The sequence below is a fragment of the Leptidea sinapis genome, chromosome Z (genome assembly GCF_905404315.1).
Source record: "Leptidea sinapis chromosome Z, ilLepSina1.1, whole genome shotgun sequence".
Classification (NCBI taxonomy): Eukaryota; Metazoa; Arthropoda; class Insecta; order Lepidoptera; family Pieridae; genus Leptidea; species Leptidea sinapis.
Window position 1 is genome coordinate 3,839,000 of NC_066312.1, and position 24,150 is coordinate 3,863,149.

At 34.7% G+C, this 24,150-nt stretch overlaps 1 protein-coding gene across 2 annotated transcripts in view; it reads right to left on the reverse strand.

Annotated features, from left to right (window-relative positions):
- The window catches only part of LOC126978913 (autophagy-related protein 9A), a 33,265-nt gene extending 11,325 nt beyond the window's left edge, over nt 1-21,940 (reverse strand). Inside the window, exons 1-16 of one of the 2 annotated variants that reach the window (XM_050828039.1) lie at nt 21,759-21,940; nt 21,476-21,680; nt 20,642-20,912; nt 20,302-20,422; nt 19,708-19,832; nt 18,808-18,935; nt 17,224-17,408; nt 16,069-16,247; nt 15,011-15,142; nt 12,945-13,014; nt 10,828-10,926; nt 7,992-8,138; nt 5,176-5,239; nt 3,998-4,164; nt 1,958-2,068; nt 196-387 (exon numbers count right to left, since the gene is read on the reverse strand). In XM_050828039.1, the coding sequence (XP_050683996.1) occupies nt 196-387; nt 1,958-2,068; nt 3,998-4,164; nt 5,176-5,239; nt 7,992-8,138; nt 10,828-10,926; nt 12,945-13,014; nt 15,011-15,142; nt 16,069-16,247; nt 17,224-17,408; nt 18,808-18,935; nt 19,708-19,832; nt 20,302-20,422; nt 20,642-20,912; nt 21,476-21,656 (2,172 nt within the window). In that variant the 5' untranslated portion in view covers nt 21,657-21,680; nt 21,759-21,940. Of the gene's footprint in view, nt 1-195; nt 388-1,957; nt 2,069-3,997; nt 4,165-5,175; nt 5,240-7,991; nt 8,139-10,827; nt 10,927-12,944; nt 13,015-15,010; nt 15,143-16,068; nt 16,248-17,223; nt 17,409-18,807; nt 18,936-19,707; nt 19,833-20,301; nt 20,423-20,641; nt 20,913-21,475 lie in introns of both variants that reach the window. The other variant, XM_050828038.1, reaches the window with a different exon arrangement.
- Between the last annotated feature and the right edge of the window lie 2,210 nt (nt 21,941-24,150).

Below are 24,150 nucleotides of genomic sequence, written 5' to 3' on the forward strand. Positions count from 1 at the left end.
TATTACTTAAATATAGGTATATCCTATGTTAGTAGTCAGTGTAATTATCGACTGGATCAAGGGGTCGACAAAATTGATTTTCAACAAACTTTCCTCCGCGTGCAACCAAACTGTGAACCACCACTGACCAATTCCCATCAGGTACAACTAAACTAATAAAGAGCTTTATTAAAATGAAACAAAAGTTTCTCTCACCTGAGAAAGATGTAAATCGTACAGATGCAGTGTACTGACAGACATATCCCTGACTTCATCGATGGGCATATCGGTGGCCGGTTTCATACCAAATGCACTGGCGCCCAAAGCTGTACTGGTGCCGGCAAGACCCACCGGACGGTTGACTGATTGTGTGGGACCTTCCTCTTCGTCACTCGTTTCGTCCATGTCCTTCAAATTAATCATTGTTTTCTTATATATTATATATTTTCAAAATAAAATTTTGAACAGTCCGTACAACCTGCCTATTCCTACTAATAGATACCAAAACCACGTTGCTCACAAAAGAAAACATCAACAAAATACAGATCGCCCTAGAGGCAGTAGAGAGAAAACTAATAACGGTGTTAACTAAGCCCAAGAAGATAATACATTGCTAAGAAAAAAAGACAAAGTCGCAAATGAACTCTTACTCTGCGGTTCAATTGACGACCTAAAATGAATTGCTTTAGTATTTCATACCACAACGTCATTAGAGCTATGCAATATAGGTTGACGTCAAATCAAGTCGGAATTTGAATCGCAAACTGTTTTACATTGTTCATTCATTCGTACCATTAGGTAATATTTCAACCTACACTGGATAGCTTATGTGTCAAAGTGAGCGATTCAGAATAAGTTGCTACTTTCTTAGCAGAAAGTGAATCATTTTATTAATAACTTATAAAAAATAGTGAAAACATACAGAAAAGGAAAATGGAATTGATGAAAATACTAAAGACCAGGCTGGCCGGGCTATGTTTGCAAGAACGAATTAAAAAAATGTACTCTGTTCTTCTGTCAAATCAAACATAAATGGAGGTGTGTTCATAACTCTTTTAAATCAGTTTATTTTTACGAAAACACCATTGCTAACCATTAATTTGTAATTCAAAGAACTTATATATCTATATACATATTACTATTATTTAATAAGTACTAAAAAGGGCTTAATGGTTTATAATTTGACGCTATATAGCGCAATTTTATAATTTATTTGTAGTAATTTCTACGCAAAAAAAACAATAAATTCATATAATTTTAGGTTAAGAAACGCAACGAACTCTCTCGCTTACGCGTAACCAAATGTTCGAGTAAGAGAGACAGACTTATGCAACGACTGTACAGCGTCATCTCTTTCTCACACCGCCGATCACAGACAAATTTCTTTCGTTAATTTTTCCATAAGCGATTCAAACGCCATTCAGTTATAGGCACTTCATGGTACGAACCTTAGCGATTCAGTTTAGGTACTTAAACTAAACTGCATCGAAATTGAATCGCTAATTAAAAGTAGATAGTTATCCTTCAGCTCACAAAAAAATATGGTTCTAGCTTGGGAGGCGTACCGCCACAGAAGAGCTCCGCAAATATGCTGTAAAGCTGATATTAAACAAGTAACAATGCGAAGTGTACGAACGAACGTAGGTAATTATGGGATATTTACCTATACAAATAATCCTAACATATTTTAAAGGACCATGCCAGATTCTTCCCCACCAATTTACATCATTTACACAAAATGTAAATATTTAAAATAATATATAATGAATATAATATGACCATTTAAAATTGAATAAATAATACAAGCAATGTGACGAGCGCAGTAGTGCCGCTTAGAATATTTGAGTTTTTCAAGAATCCTGAGCGGCACTGCATTGTAAGGCGGGCGTACGGCAGGGCGTATCAATTACCATCACCTGAACGTCATGCTCGTCTCGTCAGTTATTAATATAAAAAAAAGAAAAAAAAAAGCACTTACGGGTAATCTGTAGGGTGATTTTTGTTGTTGATAGTAGGAGAGAACAGCCGGTAAAGGTGTGTTAACGCCGAATATACTCTGCTGCACGTATGAGCCTAACATGGTCTTGTTCTGCAAAAAACAATAAGAAATACTTTAAAATGCAAAAATGTAGAGCAGTTCTAAAAAAATAACTGCAACCCATTGAGGAACAGCGGCCATAGCGCTCTTTCATCATACAAAACTGTCTGTCGGTTTTTGCGGGAGATAACTTCGTCGCGCGCACTTTTTTCAGGCTCCCACATAAAACAACTTACAAAATCCCAGGCACATAGATGCGTTATGTGTCATAATCAGTGAACGCATATAAATCATGGAAGCATTTCTGACCCTTTCAAATAGCGCAACTGAAACTAGTGGGCTGGGCTGTCGGCCCACTACACTGTACCGGCTCAAGGATCAATTCAGTTAGGCGAGTTAGTACGATCGGATCATGGTCGGACGAGATGTAATAACAGATAAAACAAATACAATAAAATATAATATTTTATTTGAGGGATGGCGTTATGCAAACTGTAGCAGCGCATTTTAATAGCTTTTTATTATAGAACTAAAACATGTATTTAGTTAAAAACAGATTTGGTTGATAATTTTATGGGATGGTATTTTGCAGTGGTTTATTGTTTTAGTTGTAAAAATTTATGGATAAAAGCTGTTCGATTAGAGACCTAACAAGACATCTAAAATGTGTTCACTTTCTTTTTAAAATTTAAGATTTCTATGTATTCACGAGGTATACCAATATACCAGTTTGTACCATGACTTTTAATTTGGCTCGATGATAAAACGATTCTGATCAATGAAATAGTTAATGCCTTGCCTACAAAGAGGATTGGTTTTTTTAGAGACGTTATGTTAAGACATGGTGGTAATAGTTTGTAAACATTCGTATACACTACATTGCAAGAAGAGACTCCTTCCTTGCTTTACTCATACGGCCGAAAACAATTAGTACCTGTCCTTTCCCATTAAAAAAATACTACAACTTTTTCTTTACACATTGGTATAACAATAACTTAAGACAAATGACCGAGGTTAGTTTAGTTTAAATATTAATACGTATGGTCGATATTAAAAAAAAAATATGACTTTATTTATATGGATATACATAGATCACGGGTCACGCTGATTTGAAACCTTACTATCTAGACGCAATTTCTTCCACACCGCGAATTTTCATCTAACTTTCCTCATCATAGAAAACAAAACTGGCAATGCTAACATTCCTCTAGTGTTACAACATATATACGAGTCACCGTCAAGACTACGTCATGATATAATATATCATTCGTACTGACAGCTCGCCATTTCATCGCTATTATCGTGTCGCTCACATCTATAGAAGTCTATTACAAGCGTTGTTTCACTCGAAAATAGTTTGAGAACGTAGTATTCTAAGGGCAATCACGTGATCCAGCTGTCACGGGAAGAGAATACCGAGAGATTTTAAAAAGGCGATCACGTGATCCAACTGTCACGGGAAGAGAATACCGAGAGATTTTAAAAAGGCGATCACGTGATCCAACTGTCACGGGAAGAGAATACCGAGAGATTTTAAAAAGGCGATCACGTGATCCAACTGTCACGGGAAGAGAATACCGAGAGATTTTAAAAAGGCGATCACGTGATCCAACTGTCACGGGAAGAGAATACCGAGAGATTTTAAAAAGGCGATCACGTGATCCAACTGTCACGGGAAGAGAATACCGAGAGATTTTAAAAAGGCGATCACGTGATCCAACTGTCACGGGAAGAGAATACCGAGAGATTTTAAAAAGGCGATCACGTGATCCAACTGTCACGGGAAGAGAATACCGAGAGATTTTAAAAAGGCGATCACGTGATCCAACTGTCACGGGAAGAGAATACCGAGAGATTTTAAAAAGGCGATCACGTGATCCAACTGTCACGGGAAGAGAATACCGAGAGATTTTAAAAAGGCGATCACGTGATCCAACTGTCACGGGAAGAGAATACCAAGACATTTTAAAAAGGCGTTACCATAGTGTCGTTGAGGGGCAGCGCGTTATGTGCACTCTGTCGCAGTGAGCGCAGGAACTGTCGTTGTGCAGGCTCTGTGGGGCTCCAGCCTGGGTGTCGGCACGAGAATGCAACCAGCGACAACTCCGTCTTGCCACCTTCACCTTGGTTATACTGAGCACTGCAACCTGATGGACACAAAACAGAAAATACACTTCATCATCATTCAGTCATCATTTCAGCCGGAAGACGTTCACTGCCCGACAAAGGCCTCCCCCAGAAATCGCCATGACGATCGGACCTGCGCTGCCCAACCTAATCCGGCGATCTTGACCAGATCATCGGTCCATTTTACGAGGGGCCTACCAACACTGCGTCTTCCGGTACGTGGTCGCCAGGACTTTACTGCCACCGGCGGCCATCTGTCCGTCGAGCTATGCGGTCTGCCCACTGCCACTTCAGTTTTGCAACCATCTGGGCTATGCGGTAACTTTGGTTCTCCTACGGATCTCCTGATTTCTGATTCGATCGCGCAGGTAAATTCTTAATGAAATACACTTACTTGAAAATAATTATTTTTCACGCAACCGAATAGCTGCACAGGAGTATCTCGCAGATAATAATAATATTATTAATATATATAAATCAACATAATATACAGATACTTTTAGACTAGGGGGAGTAGGATCAGCTTATCCTGCGTAAAATAATATTTCGTGAAACGTTTTCACCCATTTCCTAGTGTTAGTTGGAATACAATGTAAAGAGGGCAAACTACAGTCAATATGATCCAAGTATCACAAAATTTTATACGTCAAAAAACTAAAACTAATGAATAAGACGAAGTAAAAAAGAAATTTAAGGGATACATATTATAATGGCTGCCGATTGGGAAAATCATCATCTTTTAAAATACCGGTTTAAATTTGTCAGTTTCCAATTGCGGCAATTTGAAACTAATTTAGTCATCTTATGCAGGAATTAAAATCTGTAGGATACATAGAAACTCGCAAATAAGGTTGTTGTATGTGCGCGGTTTAAGTTAAACAATTGAAGGAGCTTGTCGCAATTTGCCTGTTCCCGTAATACGGAAATTAAGGTTTAAATGAAACCTCGACTCGTTGTTTACCGTTCAGATGATAACCGTATACATGAACTAAAGAAACAAACATTTAAATGTAATATAAACATCTATTTACCTTTCAGTTTCTCATACTTCAATGGTGTTTGCCAATCAGGATGACCGTGTCGTCGGATATCCAGCTATAAATAGATAAGAGTTTGTTAACAAAATATGCTTACTGCAGCTTTGCTGTTGCAATAAAGGCGTCTCTCATGAAATTTTCCCTTGTTTACTACATTTTAAGTAAGTTGTCTATATATATATTTTACTAAGTTTGTTAATTTACTTTCAGTCTCGTGCCAGATTTTGGCGAGACAACACGTCCTGAGGATGCCTCGTGTAGAGGCGAAACACGTGTCGAATTGTTTTAAAGACAAATATTGGCGGAATTAACACTAAAGAAAACTTAAATAATTTGTATATTACTATAATAAGTAGGTAGGTATCGAATAGTGGCATAGTTTTACTTGACTGTGCTATGCATTCGCAACTAGTTACTAGTAGATCATGCACAATTATAGATATGATTTATAAAATGAAAACGTATTTATTGACCTGAGTCATGAGGCTCCTGTATAAATTGATAAATAAATATATTAGATCAAATAAGACACATTCATTAACATAACCTAACTTTCGTTCAGTGCTCATATCTTAATTATGCAACTGTCAATAAGACTGATCTTAAAACTTATGATACTAATTTGGGCATTGTAACGGTTCGCCAAAATTTGGGACCAGTAATGTATGGAGTTCCGGAGTTCAGTCATATTTCGAAATAAAAGACGAATTGCTTGTTCAGACCTATGGCGACAGCGAAAATTTTCGTGATCATGGGTGGGTACGTAATTGTGTTTATTTTATGAATATTCTTATAAAATTGCAGAATCAGTCTCGTGCCAGATTTTGGCGAGACAACACGTCCTGAGGATGCCTCGTGTAGAGGCGAAACACGTGTCGAATTGTTTTAAAGACAAATATTGGCGGAATTAACACTAAAGAAAACTTAAATAATTTGTATAGTTATGGATTTCCGCAAAGTAACGCCTTATTCAATAAATTTTATTATAGTAATATTAATAGTTATTTATGCAACTGTTGTGTAATAAGGGGTATTAAAACACGAATGTGGATTTATCACACGAGGCGAAGCCGAGTGTGATAATAGTATCACATGAGTGTTTTAATACCTTATTATCAACAGTTGCATACAAGACTTAATCTACGCCCAGAATATGAATCATCTAAAAGATTCTGAAACAGTAAGCTTACTGCTAACATTAAAACACCAGTCCTAGTAGTAACCTAATATCATTCATTACTGATTATATAAAAATTAACTAAATATTAATGAAACAATTATTTATTTTAGTGGTAATTTACATTTTGTATGGTGCAATAATTAAAATTCACTTGAATAAAATGTTCTTTTGCAGCGTTTAAAATGAATCGCTCATATTTTGTAAACAAAACAATAAAAATGGCGGGGATTCGAATAACCTACTTTTTTTTACGGCGCGCGACTTCTGGTAGTATGGAACGCGCGCAAACGAAAATGTTCTTTTTTTGAAATTCATACAGATACCACGCATCGAGCAATAAGAATGTGGCTGTCTGTTGAAACTCTTTGCGCATGAGGGTATCGAAAAAAAAATATAGGAGTGTTGTTATGAAATTCAGTACAACATTACAACACTCGTTTGGATGATGTTATGATTTTTAGAACATTGGGTGTTTTAATGTTGGCAATAAGCTAACTGTTTCAGAATCTTTAATAGAGGATTTAAAGCATGGGTGTAGATAAAAATAATAACAGTAAAATAAAAATATAAGCACCTTAAGGTACTTAAAAATGTTTATGTAGCAGTTAAAAACAAATAGTGCTTCGTTTGGCCTATTTTTATAATTGATTTTATAATAACTAATTGAATGTCAGAAATGTCGTACACGTCACCCGATGTTAAATGATCACCGCCGCCCACATTCTGCTGCAACACCAGAATGCATGCGGGTCTTTTGGAAAAGTGTAAGCGTTTTTATTTGAAGGTGATATCATATCATGCTAAAACACCTCACAAGGGAGTTCCTCACCTCATCTCTTACTTTGGTTGTGCGTGGAATAAAGTTCCTCGAAACCCGCACTATCGCCAGACATCGGGAAAGTGGGGATGATATCCAAGTTTGTGGAGTATCATCCGTAGGTGGAATTCGATTTCGAGTGGAACACCTTGTGCCCATACACGATCGAAGCCTTCGCTGACAGGCCTAAATTACTGGCGAGGCCTTCTCCCTTGGTTTCAATAACCGCCGCGCGTCTATGTATTGTGTATACCAAAAGATCACCCGCAGACCAACAAAGCCGTACTGCCGGTCGTTGATCAACTGATGACTCAAGAGCTGGCGGCTACTTATACTTTACAAGATTTTAGAGGGTATAACTGTGACCTATTTTTGGGATCGAATATACAAGGGCTGACTTAAATGAGTCCGGTCCTACGCCTTTTGAGTTTGAGTGCCGGAATATAGGCGTGAGAACCGACGTCAACTTAGGGGCACGATGGGAGTAATTCCATCCGACCTGCTCGGCTTCTTCACATCCAAGGAAATAGAACTCACCAAAGAGATTTCTGTCTTAACTGTTGGCATAAAGCTCTGACACCGCTAAGGCTTCGTGGAGATCGCCCTACCAGCATATTATGGTGGTTTAGTTTGGAATTTGACTTATGAAATAGGAACCTTAAAGTTGGCAAACATGTACTTTATTGATTTTTAAATCCTTTAGACGAGTGTTATAAGTATCTTCCCGCGGCGTTGATCAGTCGTCATGTATTTGCCGGGAAAATACTATTCTACTAATTCAAGTTGCTTTATTAAGTCTTGTTGTATAATTACCTGAGCGAAGGAGCAAACATCTCCAATGCCAAGCACACTGACGGTAAAGTTGCGGTAGAAGTCGACGATATCGAGAGCGCGGTTCCTCAGCGATAACAGCACTAACGGACACAGTATTGGACTTAACACCTCAAGCAATATGTACACCTGAAAATCAAGTAATATTTTTTATCTACACCCATGCTTTCAATCCTCTATTAAAGATTCTGAAACAGTTAGCTTATTGCCAACATTAAAACACCCAATGTCCTAATAACCATTACATCATCCAAACGAGTGTTGTAATGAAATTCAGACCAACATTATATTCAAATTCAAATATTTTTATTCAAAATAGGATGTGACATAACTTATTGAAAGTCAAAAAACTACCACCCATTCCAAAATGAATGCCTCAGACCTGAGAAGAATGGGCGCAACAAACTCAGCGGGCTTTTTTTTTCATAGAATAAATATGTTTACAAAGTAATATTGTACAATTAAACTTATTATTTAATAGCCTGAGGGCGGTCACTCCATTCCCAATCTGTGGTATCATTAAGAAAGTCATTTATGTTATAGTAACCTTTACCACACAAACGTTTTTTAATAATTCTTTTGAATAACGTTATACTTTTGTTTTGAACATTTTCTGGGATCTTGTTTTAAAAGCATATACATCGCCCCACAAAAGACTTACTAACTCGACTTAGCCGAGTAGTAGGCATCATATCATCCGTTTTCATAATAACCCTCCTTTGGATGATATTATGGTTACTAGGACTGGCTTTTTAATGTTAGCAGTAAGTTAATTGATTCAGAATCTTTTATAGAGGACTCATATTATGGGTGTAGATAAAGTCGTGTATGCTAATTAGGTATTAAAACACTGATGTGATACTTTAATCAAATTAACCAACATTGATATTTATCATATAAACGTCTGAGTAACATAATTTTTTGTGCCGCAATCGGTACTTTTGATTTGTGATTTTTTTATGGAAAAAGGAGGATAAACGAGCGTACGGTTCACCTGGTGTTAAGTGATCACCGCCGCCCACATTCTCTTGCAACACCAGAGCACAGGAGCGTTGCCGGCCTTTAAGGAAGGTTTACTCACTTTTTTGAAGGTACCCATGTCGTATCGTCCCGGAAACACCGCACAAGGAAGCTCATTTTACACCTTTGTGGTACGTGGAAGAAACCTCCTTGTAAAGCGCACAGTGGAGGACCGCCACACATCCAGATGGTGGGGATGATACCCTAATTTGTGGCGTGTCGTGCGAAGGTGGAATTTTAAAGTATGCTTATGTCACTATGACGTTATTAAAAAGGAGGGAAATTACATTTACAACTCAAATGTGTGTGCAATTATTCCTTTCTAAATAATAATTCGACAGTAGATGTCACTATTTTTTAAATTGATAAAATAAAATTAATTGGAGGTTGAAATAGCGTCGTTTATCTAATATTTCAATTTCTTAGGCTTATAAATTTCAGCAAGGTTACCACTTTGTTCAAATTACAGAAAAAAAATGTAGAGTGCGTAATAAGACCTCACAAAGGAGGTGAAAAATTCATCAAGTTAATAAATTCGGTCAGGACAATATTTCTTTGTTAGGCCTATCGCAGATGACACACTTTTTGTGCTCGAGTCTGCGGCACACAAAAAGTCTGCATTGCGCGCAAAATGTCTTTGGCTTGTAAAATGTATTACACAAACTTAACGCACACGACGTACAGTTTCGGTCATTTTGTCGGCAGAACTGTAGAGATGTGTACGCAATGGAAGTACAGAGATTGCGGTGTATTATTTCGTACTTGAGATATGAATTTTGGGTTCCTGCTATTCTTTCAGAAACATTATCAAAGGGACAGTTTCATATTAAACATTCAGTTCTAAAACTATATCCAAATAAATTTGCACACTTCATCCCTCAATTTTATTTTTAAATTTCTTTCATGATACTCTGCCAAAGATGTGTCATACAGCGCTGGTCTATTTTCTATTTCTTGTATTAACATGGACACACCGATGTCTAGCGCCATGATACACGTTAATCACTGGCAAGAGCAGACCACAGACTAAAGTGAGCGTATTCTGCGTTAGCGAATAGAAAAGTTAGTGCTCCTACACTGATAGAAAATGTTTACAAAAATTTATGTATAACATTTGAAAACATGACCCCAATGACACCGCACGGTGCGGATCACGCTAGAACGAGTCCCACAATCTCCGCATACCCTGTTGGATTTAATATGTTTACAAATAAATGTTTTATTTGTAACAATTTGTAAACTAACAATTTTGTTTAGAAATATTTACTAACTAAAATTATCTAACATGAAAACATTTTATATGACTGTGATTAAATGTTAGAAAATGTTTGTAAACATTTTATAACAGCAGTGTGGGAGCACCATTAGGTGTACCACCACTGAACTCTACTATATACCACTGGACCGGCGGCAGTCAAAGTACTTTTGTGCCTGTTTGACATTCGCCATTTTGGTGCTGTTGGCCAAGTAGGGAGTACTAAAACCAGTGATGACAACCTCAGCACACATAGATAGATGGTGGACAACTATTTACAAAAAAAAAATGTGTAATTAATTACGTTGATTCTTGAAGTATAAAATAACTCGGAAAACGAACGAAATTAATTCAAAATGGAAACACTTCAGAGTATTGTACGTTCCTTCGCAGCCATTTGTATTATACGTCAAAATACTTCTCTGGACGCTCGCGAGTGGTGCTTCAAATAGGCACAAAAAAATTGCTGTCAAACATATGGAACAGCCTGTCCTGTCCTGTGTGTCCTGTGTGTATTTATACAGGTCAGTGGGTGTATCTCACCGCTCTAAACTGGAACAGTTGTTGGAAATGCGCCGCCACATCCCTGGTGTGAGCCCGACCTCGCCACGCGGCCGGCAAGTAGTGTACGTGACCCAGGACCTTCACACCAAATATAAAAAACACACTATACATATTACCGCTAAAATGGCAACATTAAATGAACAGACGGGTAGCTATTTAACCGTAATCATAAAAAATAACATCATAAATTAAATTGAAATTTTCAAACAAACAAATTACACATTTACGGCTGTTCCCAATATTCAGTCTATCTCCGGCTGTGGCCTACTTGAGATAAAAATCGTTCTGGCCCAATAAACTTATCGACGGTAACTCACCTTATCCGTACATGCTGTCTGTCAATGGGAGGACGTATTGCAATTCACGCGTCCCAATATAAGGCGATAAGAATGACTTATCGGGTATATTGGGACAGCTTCAGATTATTGGCAGTTAATTACTGACAGTAGGTACTTTATATCTATCTGTAGATAGTATATTGGGAACGGCCGATAGAAAACAACAATTTAATCATCCCTTACGTGGGCGTGGAAGAAGAAGTTGTCAGTGCCTACGCTAGCTCGCGGCTACTAGATTACTTACAGGATGTACCGAAATGATGCTATGCAAATTTGATTTATTAGGTGAATTGATGTATTTTTATTTTTTTATTTATAATAAATGTTAGATAGCTCCACCCGTGTGTTTATTTAATGTTTGTAGCGCCACGCTGTATATTATATGTAGTCACAAAAGCATTTATGTTACAAAATTAATCTTGTGAACATTATTTTAGATACAATTAAATCATTATCTTCGAAACAAATAGCCCTCTGAAAGAGCACAAGCGGCGCATAACTCAGTATTAATTTGGAAGTTATTTTAACACCATAAAGGAGAATGGGACTTTATGGCCTGATGTTAACAAGTTGAAATATACTTTAAAAAAATTATATATTATTCTGATGTAAAATACAAAAAACTAGCTCATTTTGCAATATACAAATTGAAAAAACTTTCATCTTGTTATCACCTGGGCCCAGGAATGTATGGAAGCGTTTCAATCTCCTTTAATGTTATTTATATGTATTTGATACCGCAATCATAGTCCTGTTAACACAGCCTGATCGTTTAGATAGTAGTCGCGAGCATTCGTCGTATCTTTAAACTTACAGGTCGAATGCACCTGATTAATAATTTCACTTCATTCAGGATATCCGTTTATTAACACTGTTCACTGTTCTGTGATCAAACCTTATAATTATTGAAAATCATATTTTAATGATCGTATTTAGCAACAAATTACTGTAATAATAGAATTTAAAACATTTTAATAGACCCCCCGTACCGATGTTGCAACTTGAATGCCTGTATTCGTGGTCAACTGACAACGTCAAATTGGTGGTGTCAGTTGACTGTCTATATTTTACATTTTTATAGAATACTAGCTGACCCAGCAAACGTTGTATTGCCGATATTAAAATCGTGATACAAAAGTAATTGTTGATCGTAGATGGGTGAAAATTTAAATATAATTGCTGACTCATAATCAAACAAATTTAAATAAAATGTCAAAAAAAACAAATTTGGCGTGGACCACCCTTAACATTTAGGGGGATAAAAAATAGATGTTGTCCGATTCTCAGACCTACCCAACATGCACGCAAAATTTCATGAGAATCGGTCAAGCCGTTTCGAAGGAGTTTAACTACAAACACCGCGACATGAGAATTTTATATATTAGATTACAATCACACAATAAAATTGATAATTAAATAAACCATGATTATTGAATAAAATAATAAGTGACATATCCAAATACCACGAAAACCCCAAAAGGTTTATCTGTGTGAGTTGTCGCTCGCTATTTCAGCGTTACATCACAATTATAATAATTACATACATAATGGTATTCTATCTGCACTAATCAACACTTAAATGTGGATGTTGTTCTAAATTAAATTTATTTTTATGTATGTTATATTTTCATTTCATTTATAAACGTTAACCTCAATTAATTATGAAACCAGCTACATTAGCCACAGATAAAATATATAAGAGAGATAAACACGTACATGTATATAAAACATACAAGAATATTATCATAAAACAATCACCTGTACGAACAATTCCTCGCCTCTTTCGGGGCCAGTGCAGACCAGGTTATCATCGTCACCTATTAATGCCCTAAAAACATACATGGATTAAATAAAGCTATAATGATAAACCATGAAAACTTGGCACTCATCATTTGGCATTTCTATAGCTAAACTTGAAGACACTCTAAAATATCAATATCATAAATGTAAATAAAAAAAAAATAATATTAAATTATAAAAATATCGTAATAACAACATGGGGTTGGACATAGTATCTCGTAGCACGAATTAGAAGGTAAAAAACATTGTAGTTTATAGAGCTTTAGTCCACGGTTTAAATGATACTACTATTATTACAAGGTAATGCACCGTTTTCAAGATAATAACGAAAAAATACTAACCTCACACGGGTACCTAAATCATGTAAAAAAAATATAGATGAGCGCTGTCATGGCGCCGGGAATAATTTGCTAATAACTGTCAATTATAAATGAAAAACAGTAAAATGAAACGTAAAAAATAATCTAGGATAGATTAAACGGCTTCATCAATTATAATTTTTAGACTAAAAAGGCTAGAACCCAGAGTTGTAAAGCCAGTATAAAAAAAAACTATTCTATTCTGATAAATACACAAATCAGGCGTGGGATTTTTAGAAAAAAAAATACCTTTTGGTCACTATTCAAAGCTTTTGTACAATTCAAATCATCACAAGGCTCTAACTACTATCTCCACTTGCAATAAATGTAAATTAATTAATTAATTACTTACTATATAAAGCTTACACAAGCAATAATTAATAATTAACTATATGTTTGAAGGTCGGTCTTCTTCCAAAACTCAACTCAAACTTAAATTTAAAAGGCTAATCTCTGACTTTATAGTTACGCCAATCGCTTATCGCCAATTAATTAAATCCCAATTGAGCCAACGTCATGAGCATCGTCATGAGATAAGAAATAGATATAATGACTGGAATCAACGCCCCAATACAGACCAAAGTGTGTGAGCGAGATAGTTATTCGTCTCTCAGCTTGGTATATTGGTCGACTTTGCGAGTTGAAAGATGCGTTGATTTGACGCGGCCATTTTAGTGACGTGGCCAATGAAACGAAATGATTAGCTCCAAGTTTTAAAATTTTAAAGAAATAGACATCTTGACTGTTGCCTCTCAATATATCCTTGAAAATAGACACGTAAGTGAATTTTCTAGAAACTATCATAACCATAATGTTAGCACCAGGAACATACATAAACTTATAATGCCTACTACTCGGCTAAGACGAGTTAATAAGTCTTTTATGGGGCGTTGTATATGCTTTTACAACAAGATCCCAAATAATGTTCAAAACAAAAGTATTAAGTTATTCAAAAGAATTGTTAAATAACGTTTGTGTGGTAAAGGTTACTATAACATAAATGACTTTCTTAATGGCATAAAAGGCATTTATTTTCTCAAAATTGATTCCTTTAGAATTCTTTTTATGTCATTTCTAAAATGCTAGATACTACTACCGCTTCGGAAACAAATGGCGCTCTGAGAGAGAAGAAGAGGCGCAAGAAACTCTCCCAGCATTCTTGTTGTGCAATGTTACCACAGATTGGGAATGGAGCGAACACCCTCAGGCTATTAAATCTGTTTATTAAAGAAGTTTATGTATTTACCCTAGAGAGATATTTTGTATCTAATAAATCCACTAATAAACAATTCCTTATTTTCTAGTGTTACAACATTAACTAAAGTCATTATTAAGAGCAAAAATTTGTATTGATCCTTTTAGCACCAGACCACAGAAATAACAAGTTTAATAATATGTTTAATTGTACAATATTACTTTGTAAACATATATTTTCGATGAAAATAAAAAGCCCGCTGAGTTTGTTGCGCCCATTCTTCTCAGTTCTGAGGCATTCGTTTTGGAATGGGCGGTAGTATTTGACTTTCAATAAGTGATGTCACATCCTATTCTGAAGAAAAATATTTGAATTTGAATTACTTCATTGTGGAATTTACTGGTATATTTCCAGACTATTCAAAATAGGAATTATTATGGGTGAGAATTGGTATAATGGGTTAAAGTTACCTGGCTCCAGCTAGGACGCACCCCAGGACCGTGATGATTGTGAGAACGTGTTCCACTGTCAGCACGTCTTCGTCGTACACGGACAGCACGACAAGCACTCCGAGTACGCTCGCTGACAAGAACACCAGATTCCTGTAATATACAAGAGTAAATTTTTAGAGTTCTAATCTTTTTTTTTTTAAATACGGGACGAGACGAGCAAGACATGCCGCTCAGGATTCTTGAAAAACCCAAAAATTCTGAGCGGCACTACAACTCGTCGTCACTTTGAGACGTAAGAAGTTAAGTCTCAATTGCCCAATAATTTCACTAGCTACGGCGCCCTTCAAACCGAAACACAGTAATGCTTACACATTACTGCTTCACAGTAGAAATAGGCGCCGTTAGTAATTCTTAGAGATAAAATAAGTCTGGGTCGTGAAAAATCCTCCCGTCGATTCAACTCTTAGCTAATCGATTTCAATTCTAGGGCCTGCGCATTGCCAACGACCAAAAATATTGCCTTCTTAGATTTCATGTGGTAACTCTGTATTTTTAAATACAAAGGACAACCAGACAAATCTTTTTCTTATATAAATTTATATAGAACAATATTAGTACATAACTATAATAATATGATGATAATAAATAATATGTATCTAACCCATGCATTAAATCCTCTATTAAAGATTCTAAAACAGTTAACTTATAGCCAACATTCAAACACCCAATGTCCTAATAACCATTACATAATCCAAACGAGTGTTGTAATGAAATTTATTACAACATTACAACACTCGATGGATGATGTAATGGTTACTAGGGCTGACTTTTTTAATATTAGCAGTAAGCTAAATGTTTCAGAATCTTTTATAGAGGATTCACATTATGGGTGTAGATAAAGTCTTGTATGCAACTGTTGATAATTAGGTTACACTTATGTACTATTACACAACAGTTGCATAAATAACTATGAAAACACATGATACGTCTAAAAATTATTTTATGCTTGTAGTGGTTTATGGAAATGGTGAGTCGTCATTCTTGCTATTTTTGTGTAACTAAAAAGCTATACCTACTTGGCAACAACCGTAGTTATAGGCGACGAGAAACTACTCAGGTACTTAGTAGCGGGTTTGTGTGCTCGGTTCAATCGATCACGAAGCTCGTGTTCTAGCTCGTTAAAGTGACGTAACGTGACGCGCGCGTATAATGACCATGTGCGTAGACCCAGCGATCCAGGCGACCTCTTTATTAACTGAAAAATAGCATTACGCAAACAGGTAAGATATGCGATCTCACAACAGAGTCGAACTTCCTATGACAAAAGAAAAAAAAATTATTGAAGTCTCTAAAATTCTTAATCTTTGACGTAATCATTAGACACTGTTTTCATGAAAATGTGATTTTTATACAAACGCACTGTTAGATTTTTTTTTCTACTGACAAAGATTATATAAGTATGTTGTATTCGTCAACCTGAGAGTTGAACAAAGCATACAAGATTTTATGACGATTTATTTACGACTCGAACGGTTAGCTCAGTTGGCAGAGCACTCGCACGGAACGCGAAAGGCCATGGGTTCGGGTCCCTCATCGTTCATAAAATTTTGTTTTCAAATTTTATTTGTGTATTAATCCTAGAACTGATGGTTATTACTTTAAAAAACATAGCAAATTGTTTAGATTTACAAGAGCGATCTCAAGTCAATTGCCTAATATGCAAATATTGGGTCTGAGTAGGTTATCAACATGAAGCAACAACCTGAGAGTTGAACAAAGCATACAAGATTTTATGACAATACGTCACTCGAAGGGTTAGCTCAGTTGGCAGAGCACTCGCACGGAACGCGAGAGGTCGTGGGTTCGAGTCCCGCATCGTTCATAAAAATTTTGTTTTCAAATTTTATTTGTGCAATCATTGATTTCTAATAAACATATTTATGTTTGAATTGTTTGCCGCTCGAGGACGTATCTGGTTGGGAGTGCGATCCGCACTGGAAAAATTTCAGTAATTTCGATGTAAGGGTTTAAAATACCAACAATCCACTGACCAAAAATATATAGAATGTGGAATCCCGTTCCGGCCTTAGTTTGTGTTTCTCCAGGTGAAGCGGCGAATCATTATTTTATGAAATGACGGCGTGATCAATGTACCGTTGAGAACTAAACATACTAAGGAAAATTTACTGTATATTTTGCTGTTTATTTAATGTAATAAGAATAACACAAACCTCAGCATAGTTAAAAAAGAAGTACAGTATTTGCCACGCCTGTACTAACGGTGCGAGGACAAGATTTACCATCGCCAGCAGTAAAATCTGTTTCTCCAGTTGCCTCGCCAGGATCATACGTTTCGAAGGGTCTTTATACTGAGGTCGTAATTTCCAACAGTTCTCCCACGGACTCCACGGACTAGCTGAATTTTAAAAAAACATCACTAATCACGAGTTTCAAACATGACGTTCATTGAAATTTCCTATAGCACTAATATTCTTCTTTAAAGAAGATACATTCTCAAACATCAGAATATAAAAGCATTAAATTGTATCATGTTTTTCTGATTAACTGTTTGTTCACTTTTTTCTATGTGATAATATACATTATGACATGTAATATTCACTAAAACTGATGTTTTGAAATTGCCTAAAATTTTGAGTTTGAGTTAAAATGTTTGAGTGTCAAAATATCCCTTATCAAAATCGTCAAATATATCTTAACTAGCGGCCCGCTCCGGCTACGCACGGTATAAAATATATAGCCTATTCATATGTCATTCACTGAAAAAATGATTAAAATCGATTCAGTAGATCCGGCCGGCCGGAACCGCCGCAAACGCTACTTCCCGCAATTTTAAAATCTGTAAATATCTTCGAAAATATTCATTTAAATCATATGTTGTAAAGGGCCAATTAGATCTATATTAAATAAACAATGTATTTAATTAGATAAGGATTAATGCTGTATTGGTTAAAATCGTTTCGAAAATTAGCCATTATTTTGTCGTAAAAAGTAAATGACAAAAAAATGTTATTGTGGGATATCCATAAGAGATAGACATAATATACCTGTACCATATAATATGTGTACAAAACTTAGTACATTTTTTTGATAAATCTCGTAGGGTTCAGCCTGCGATTCCAATGTAAGCGGAAAAAATGTAATTATTTACGACATCACATTAGAAACCTCAAAAATAACAGTATTTCTCCACTATTTAATGGATGTTATTATACATATAAAGAGTCCTCTTCAATCACTCTATCTATTAAAAAAAAGCGCATCAAAATCTGTTGAGTAGTTTTAAAGATTTAAGCATACATAGGGATATAGGGACAGAGAAAGCGACTTTGTTTTATACTATTTAGTGATGTCATAAGAGATACGACCTTCTACAACTTATATGGGCAAAATTAAAGGCAAGTGTCAATCACGACGTGGAAATTACAACTAAGAACTATGTTGAGATAACGGCTAAAGCTCCAGTATTGAGAGATTATGAGATTCCATTGTTATTGCAAAAACAGTCGTAATAACATATCATCAGATGACATATTATGGCTGTCTACTATTGCTAAATAGTTCTTATTATATTATATATGGTTATTATTACCATCATGTTATCGTAACTTGTCATCATTATCAGAAATATGCGCAATTGTGCAGTTTAGGCATAATACTATAAATAATAGATTTATGAAACATAAAATAATCATAATAGACCAAAATTAGAATATTTAGAATTGGTATAAAAGTAAAATGTCAAAATGTAAAAATTAGCACTGTGTGAAAACATCCTTTGAATATTTATTACTTACAAAATAACAAAAACTCCAAATTCCATTTTAGACCTCTAGACAGATAATGAAAATCACCAACACAAGGCACATGAATTTGAAGAGGTAGTAAGTTTTTATTCACCATTGCCACCATGTAATTATTAAATCTGAAAATAAAAACACTAATATAAGATGTGTCAATTTGAGAGTTCAAAATTAAGGCTTAAAAGTCGGAAAGCTACACCTTCAGTAATTTTATTAATCTTTATTGGCAATCTTTGTTACCAGTGAGCGGCACCTTTGCACTAACTTATGGGCAGGGTGTGTTCATTACCATCATCTGAAGGTCTTGCTCGTCTCGTCTCTCAATGTCATAAATAAACTGAGTGTTAATCATATTTTTATTGTAAGAAGCTATGAAGACTCAATAAATGTGTTACAGTGAACACTTAGTTATCAATTAATAATTACATGTCCCCGACATGCTACAAGCTATAATTTAAAATATTTCTTTAATCCTCCTCACAAAAGATCTTAAACAGTAGATATGTGTTCCACATTATATATTTCTAAAAAGTATATTTATTATATTATATTTATTAGCAAAAATAAAAAAAACAATGTATTAGATTGTTATTTGTATGAATGTAACTCTGTGTAGGCACTATAGGGATGTCAACGTTAAGATTGACATATTAAAATAAAAGACATCTGGATTCTAAGCAATATTAAATCAGAGATTGAATATTGACAACTACTGTAAATTTCATAACAATAATCCCATATTTTGGTAACAATAAAAAGAAACATCTTCTATTGGTTTAGAATGTGTAGAAAGATTTGATGTTGACCTATCAGATGTTAAGTAATGTTTACAATTTCGTCTCAAATCATGATAAATTTATTTAATCCCTTTTCCAAAGGTTTCAAACAAATTACCTGAGTATTCTATGATATATATCTAGTTCATCTATCTCTTGTTTATGGACACACATGTGATGCTCCGTCTGGGCTTCTCTCACTCTTTCCTGAATTGTGGACCAGTTTACCCAAGCTAAATCACACTAAAATTAAACATGAATATATATAAAATAATTAAAATTTAACAAACATATTTTCAGTGTTAACAAAATCTTAAATTTAATTTTAAATTTACAATAATTGAACAATGCTGTAATTAGTCAATTCCTAAAAAATATTTATTATTTTCATAATTAAGGCAATTTTTCAAACACAACTGTTGAATTCCTTACAAGTGTGTGTATGTTACTTCACTCTGTTATTCTCTACAGTGTCTAAGATAAACATACATCTAAATTTGAAAATCAAAATCATTGGGCAGGGATTTAATGAGCACCTCCCAGATGAGAGGCAAACAGCTCTAGGCTTTTTTGCACCTCCATTGTTTTTTTTGTTATATTATCTCTGTGAAAATTCATCTATCTAAGCATATAAAAGTGAGTTTAATACATATTGTTGCTCATTTATGTATAAGTTTTTGACAATTAAACAGATTTTCAAAAAATTTGTTACCTCATGTAGTCGTAGGGCACTATTGTAAAATGACTTTATGTCATATGCATGATATAAATGATAAATAGATATAAATAGTCGCATAAACAAAATAATGGCACTCAGCACAATAAGGCACCACCTGGAAAGCACAGATAAAATCACACATATATTTTAACATGAACATATTCATACATTGAAACATTGCCAAGAGGTCACATTTCAATACAACATAACATAATTTTAAATAAATTTGAACAAAAATCTAGTACAACAGGCTTTTAAAATAATAATATAATAAATTAAATATATTTTCTACACAAAAATATAAGCAAAATTGTAATTTAAACATAAAACATACCACTGCCATGAAATACAGGCAACACAATCTGGTGTAGAGAGAATAACGTCATTCAAGCTAAGCTTTTCACTTCTGTTTGCGTTAGGATCATTTCTAAATAATCTTGGATAATCAACACAATGCACCAAAAAGGTAGAGAACCACACTATAAAAATAAACTGTAATAAATAGAATAAATCTGACATCATCATGGGATAAAAACCACCCCTTATATAATATCTGTACATTCTTGTGTAAAATGAATCCAAGTCTTCTATGTGTGACCAACCTCCTAGAAATACATACAATATTAAAGCTACATCATAAAAATGAACAAATAATAAAAATCTTAATAAATAACAAGTATTGCAATCAACACCACACAAAATAATCCAGTAATTCTTGCTAATTAGGTATGTGCTGTGTGTTTTATTGAATAGGAGGCAATCTGCATTATTCACACTGAGTTCAAATGCTTTTCAACACATTTTCATGTTAAAAAGCACAGTTGGCTTAGGCAGAAAAACACACATTGTGTAGTCATTAAGAGACAAATGTCATAAAAGGATAAGACTATATTATTACTCTTTCATATAATCAGATGTCTCTTGTTAAGTAAAATTTGATTTATTCAAAAATCAATCTCAACAAAATTATTGTTGTGTGTTTTGTTATAAATTACTACTGTTTCAAGTAAATATTTTATAATGAAATTATTATAGTGACCTGTTTGCTTCAAGCGTGATTATTTTATGATTCCAAATTATAATAGAATTCTGTTTGTTGATGTTTAAAATATATTTTTAAAATTTGAAGTGTTATTTACCACATTCTCAACAAGTAAATGTTACTTACCTTTTGTCTGAGGTACTTTATGAATGATAACATTGGTGGTGTCGTCTTGGTCGTGATCTAGGCTTATCATAGTTGGGGCAGCATTTGTTGCTCCAGCTGATACAACTAATGGTGGAACAATTTCGTTTTGTAGAGCTCGATAGTTTATATCACGTCTGAAATGCGTCATTCTCGAATCCATTGTAATAGGTATTTGTTTCTACGTCTAATTTTCAAACAAAGAGACCAATTAATTTCTATACATTCTTGACTTTGGCCCAGAAAGCAATAAATAAATACGCACTTGTTCCTATATATACACAAAGGATTTAGAATAATTTGTTAGAAAATATTTAAATATTAATGGTCTAGATCTGGTACTCTTGTAAATCACAAAAGATTACACAGTTGAACAATAAATTTTGATAAACCCGTTATTTTAGATTTTGTGAAAAAAATACTTGAATTAATAATGTTGTGTACTGAATAAACCAAAACGTAGAAAATAGAAATGAAAATTAATTTGAAATGACAAAAATAAATTACTATGTACTTTTTTTAATTAAGAGCATCGGCAATGAGGTTATCAGCATAACAAAAACAGTGTCCTTAGAATTATCTCACTAAATCTTTCCAATAATTCCAAGTAACAACAATCCTTGCAAATTAAATTTAGGACTGCGGATGAATTTCCCTATATATTATTATACTCTTTGATGATTTCAATGAATGAAATAAAATGTGGTCAAGATCACAAAAATAAAATTAACGCGAAAATTTACGCTTAGTCTCTAGTAATCTAAAAGGATGCGTGACGAATGCATAATATACATATTGCTGAAATTATCGGCCGTCCTAAATATTTTTCGGGATTCTCAAAAAAAGACTTTGTACTAGGAAGCGATACTATTTCTGCTAATTTGTGAGTTTTTGAGTTTTTTAGATTTTGCTCTGGAATTATTCCAACGTCTTAACATAAATTTTTCCGGTATGGTACTAAATCACAATGTGGTACTTTTAAATCACAGGTCTTTATATTCTTCGCGGTTTTAGCAAGTGTGTCAACAATTCGTTTCCTAGAATACCCGAGTGTCGCGGAACCCAACACAGTTCAACATTAAGATGATTAGATTCAGCAAAGAGTTCAGACAACTTCCTCACTTATCTTAATAATCTATCTAATATATAAAATTCTCATGTCGCGGTGTTTGTAGTTAAACTCCTTCGAAACGGCTTGACCGATTCTCATGAAATTTTGAGTGCATATTGAGTAGGTCTGAGAATCGGATAACATCTATTTTTCATCTCCTAAATGTTAAGGGTGGTCCACGCCAAATTTTTTTTTATTTTTTTTTTTAATTTGTTTGATTATGAGTCAGCATTAAAAAATACATACCACTTCAAACTTTCACCCATCTACGATCAACAGTTACTTTTGGATCGCGATTTTAATATCGGCAATATAACATGTGCTGGGTCAGCTAGTATAATATATATTTATTTTGTGCGTCTGCTGTAACTGAACTCCTCCCAAACGGCTGGATCGATTTTAATGGAAGTTTCTGTGTGTCTTCAGGTGGATTCAAGAATATTTAAGGTTCACAATTGAACTACCTCCTAAACTGCTGCTACGGCTGGACCGATTTTGATGATTTATTTGTGTGTTCCAGTGAATTTGAGATCGGTTTAGATTCTAAATTCCGTCCATATAATATAATTCTCCTGCTCATGTGTATGTTAGTGAACTCCTACTAACGGCTGGACAGATTTTTTAAATTTAAGACGTGTGTACAAGACAACGTCTGCCGGGTCCACTAGTACATTATATAATTAACAGATGGATGTGTACGTTAATATTTCAAAGCTTCCAAGGCGCTCATAGAAACTGATAATTTTAAAAATTTTGTCTCACTGCAGTAGTGACATTTAATGTGTTCCAAAGCAAAAAATATCCATATTTTTTTCTGGATAAATTGTAAAATCTCAAGGAAGAAAGATCAACGTCGACAGGCGTGCAAAGCATACGTGTTGCTAAACTTGGCTTAAAATTAGTTCTTTACTGTTATTTCATCTTGATCTTTGTTTTGAATGTAATAACATATCAAACAATTTTGCGGAAGTGGATTGATACCAGCATCTTATTTGTACGAAACAAGTGAGCAAACATAAATAATAAAATTGTTCCGGCATCGCTTTTTGCATTGTACTATCGGACACTCGCATTAATAACCGGTTCTGACAAACATCTGGCAATCAGGAAACAACATGAATGTAACACGCTCGCCTACTGGAGGTAGTATGGTTCATGGACTTAAAAACCAAATAATTAAACTGTAAAAAAATTTCACGGCTGAGATTCGATCCCTCGACCTTGCAGTGATTCGGCTTCGCAATCACAATGATTCAATTTTCGACCAGGCCACGTCTCTTGACGCGAATTTAACATTTTATACCCATCCCGAGCCCGAAAATTATTGTTAAGCTAAAGTAGTTTTCACTTCAAAACTAATGAAATAAAAATATTCTCAGATCAGACACCATATCAGCAAGATCAATTTAAAAATATGAAAGAGGAGTAGGAGAGTAAAAGAGGCGCCGCACTAATTATTTCATGCTTTAGTTACCATGAGCCTCTTATATCATTTATCGAATAAATGTAAGCTCTGATTCTGAATAAATCTACGTAATACAGTATG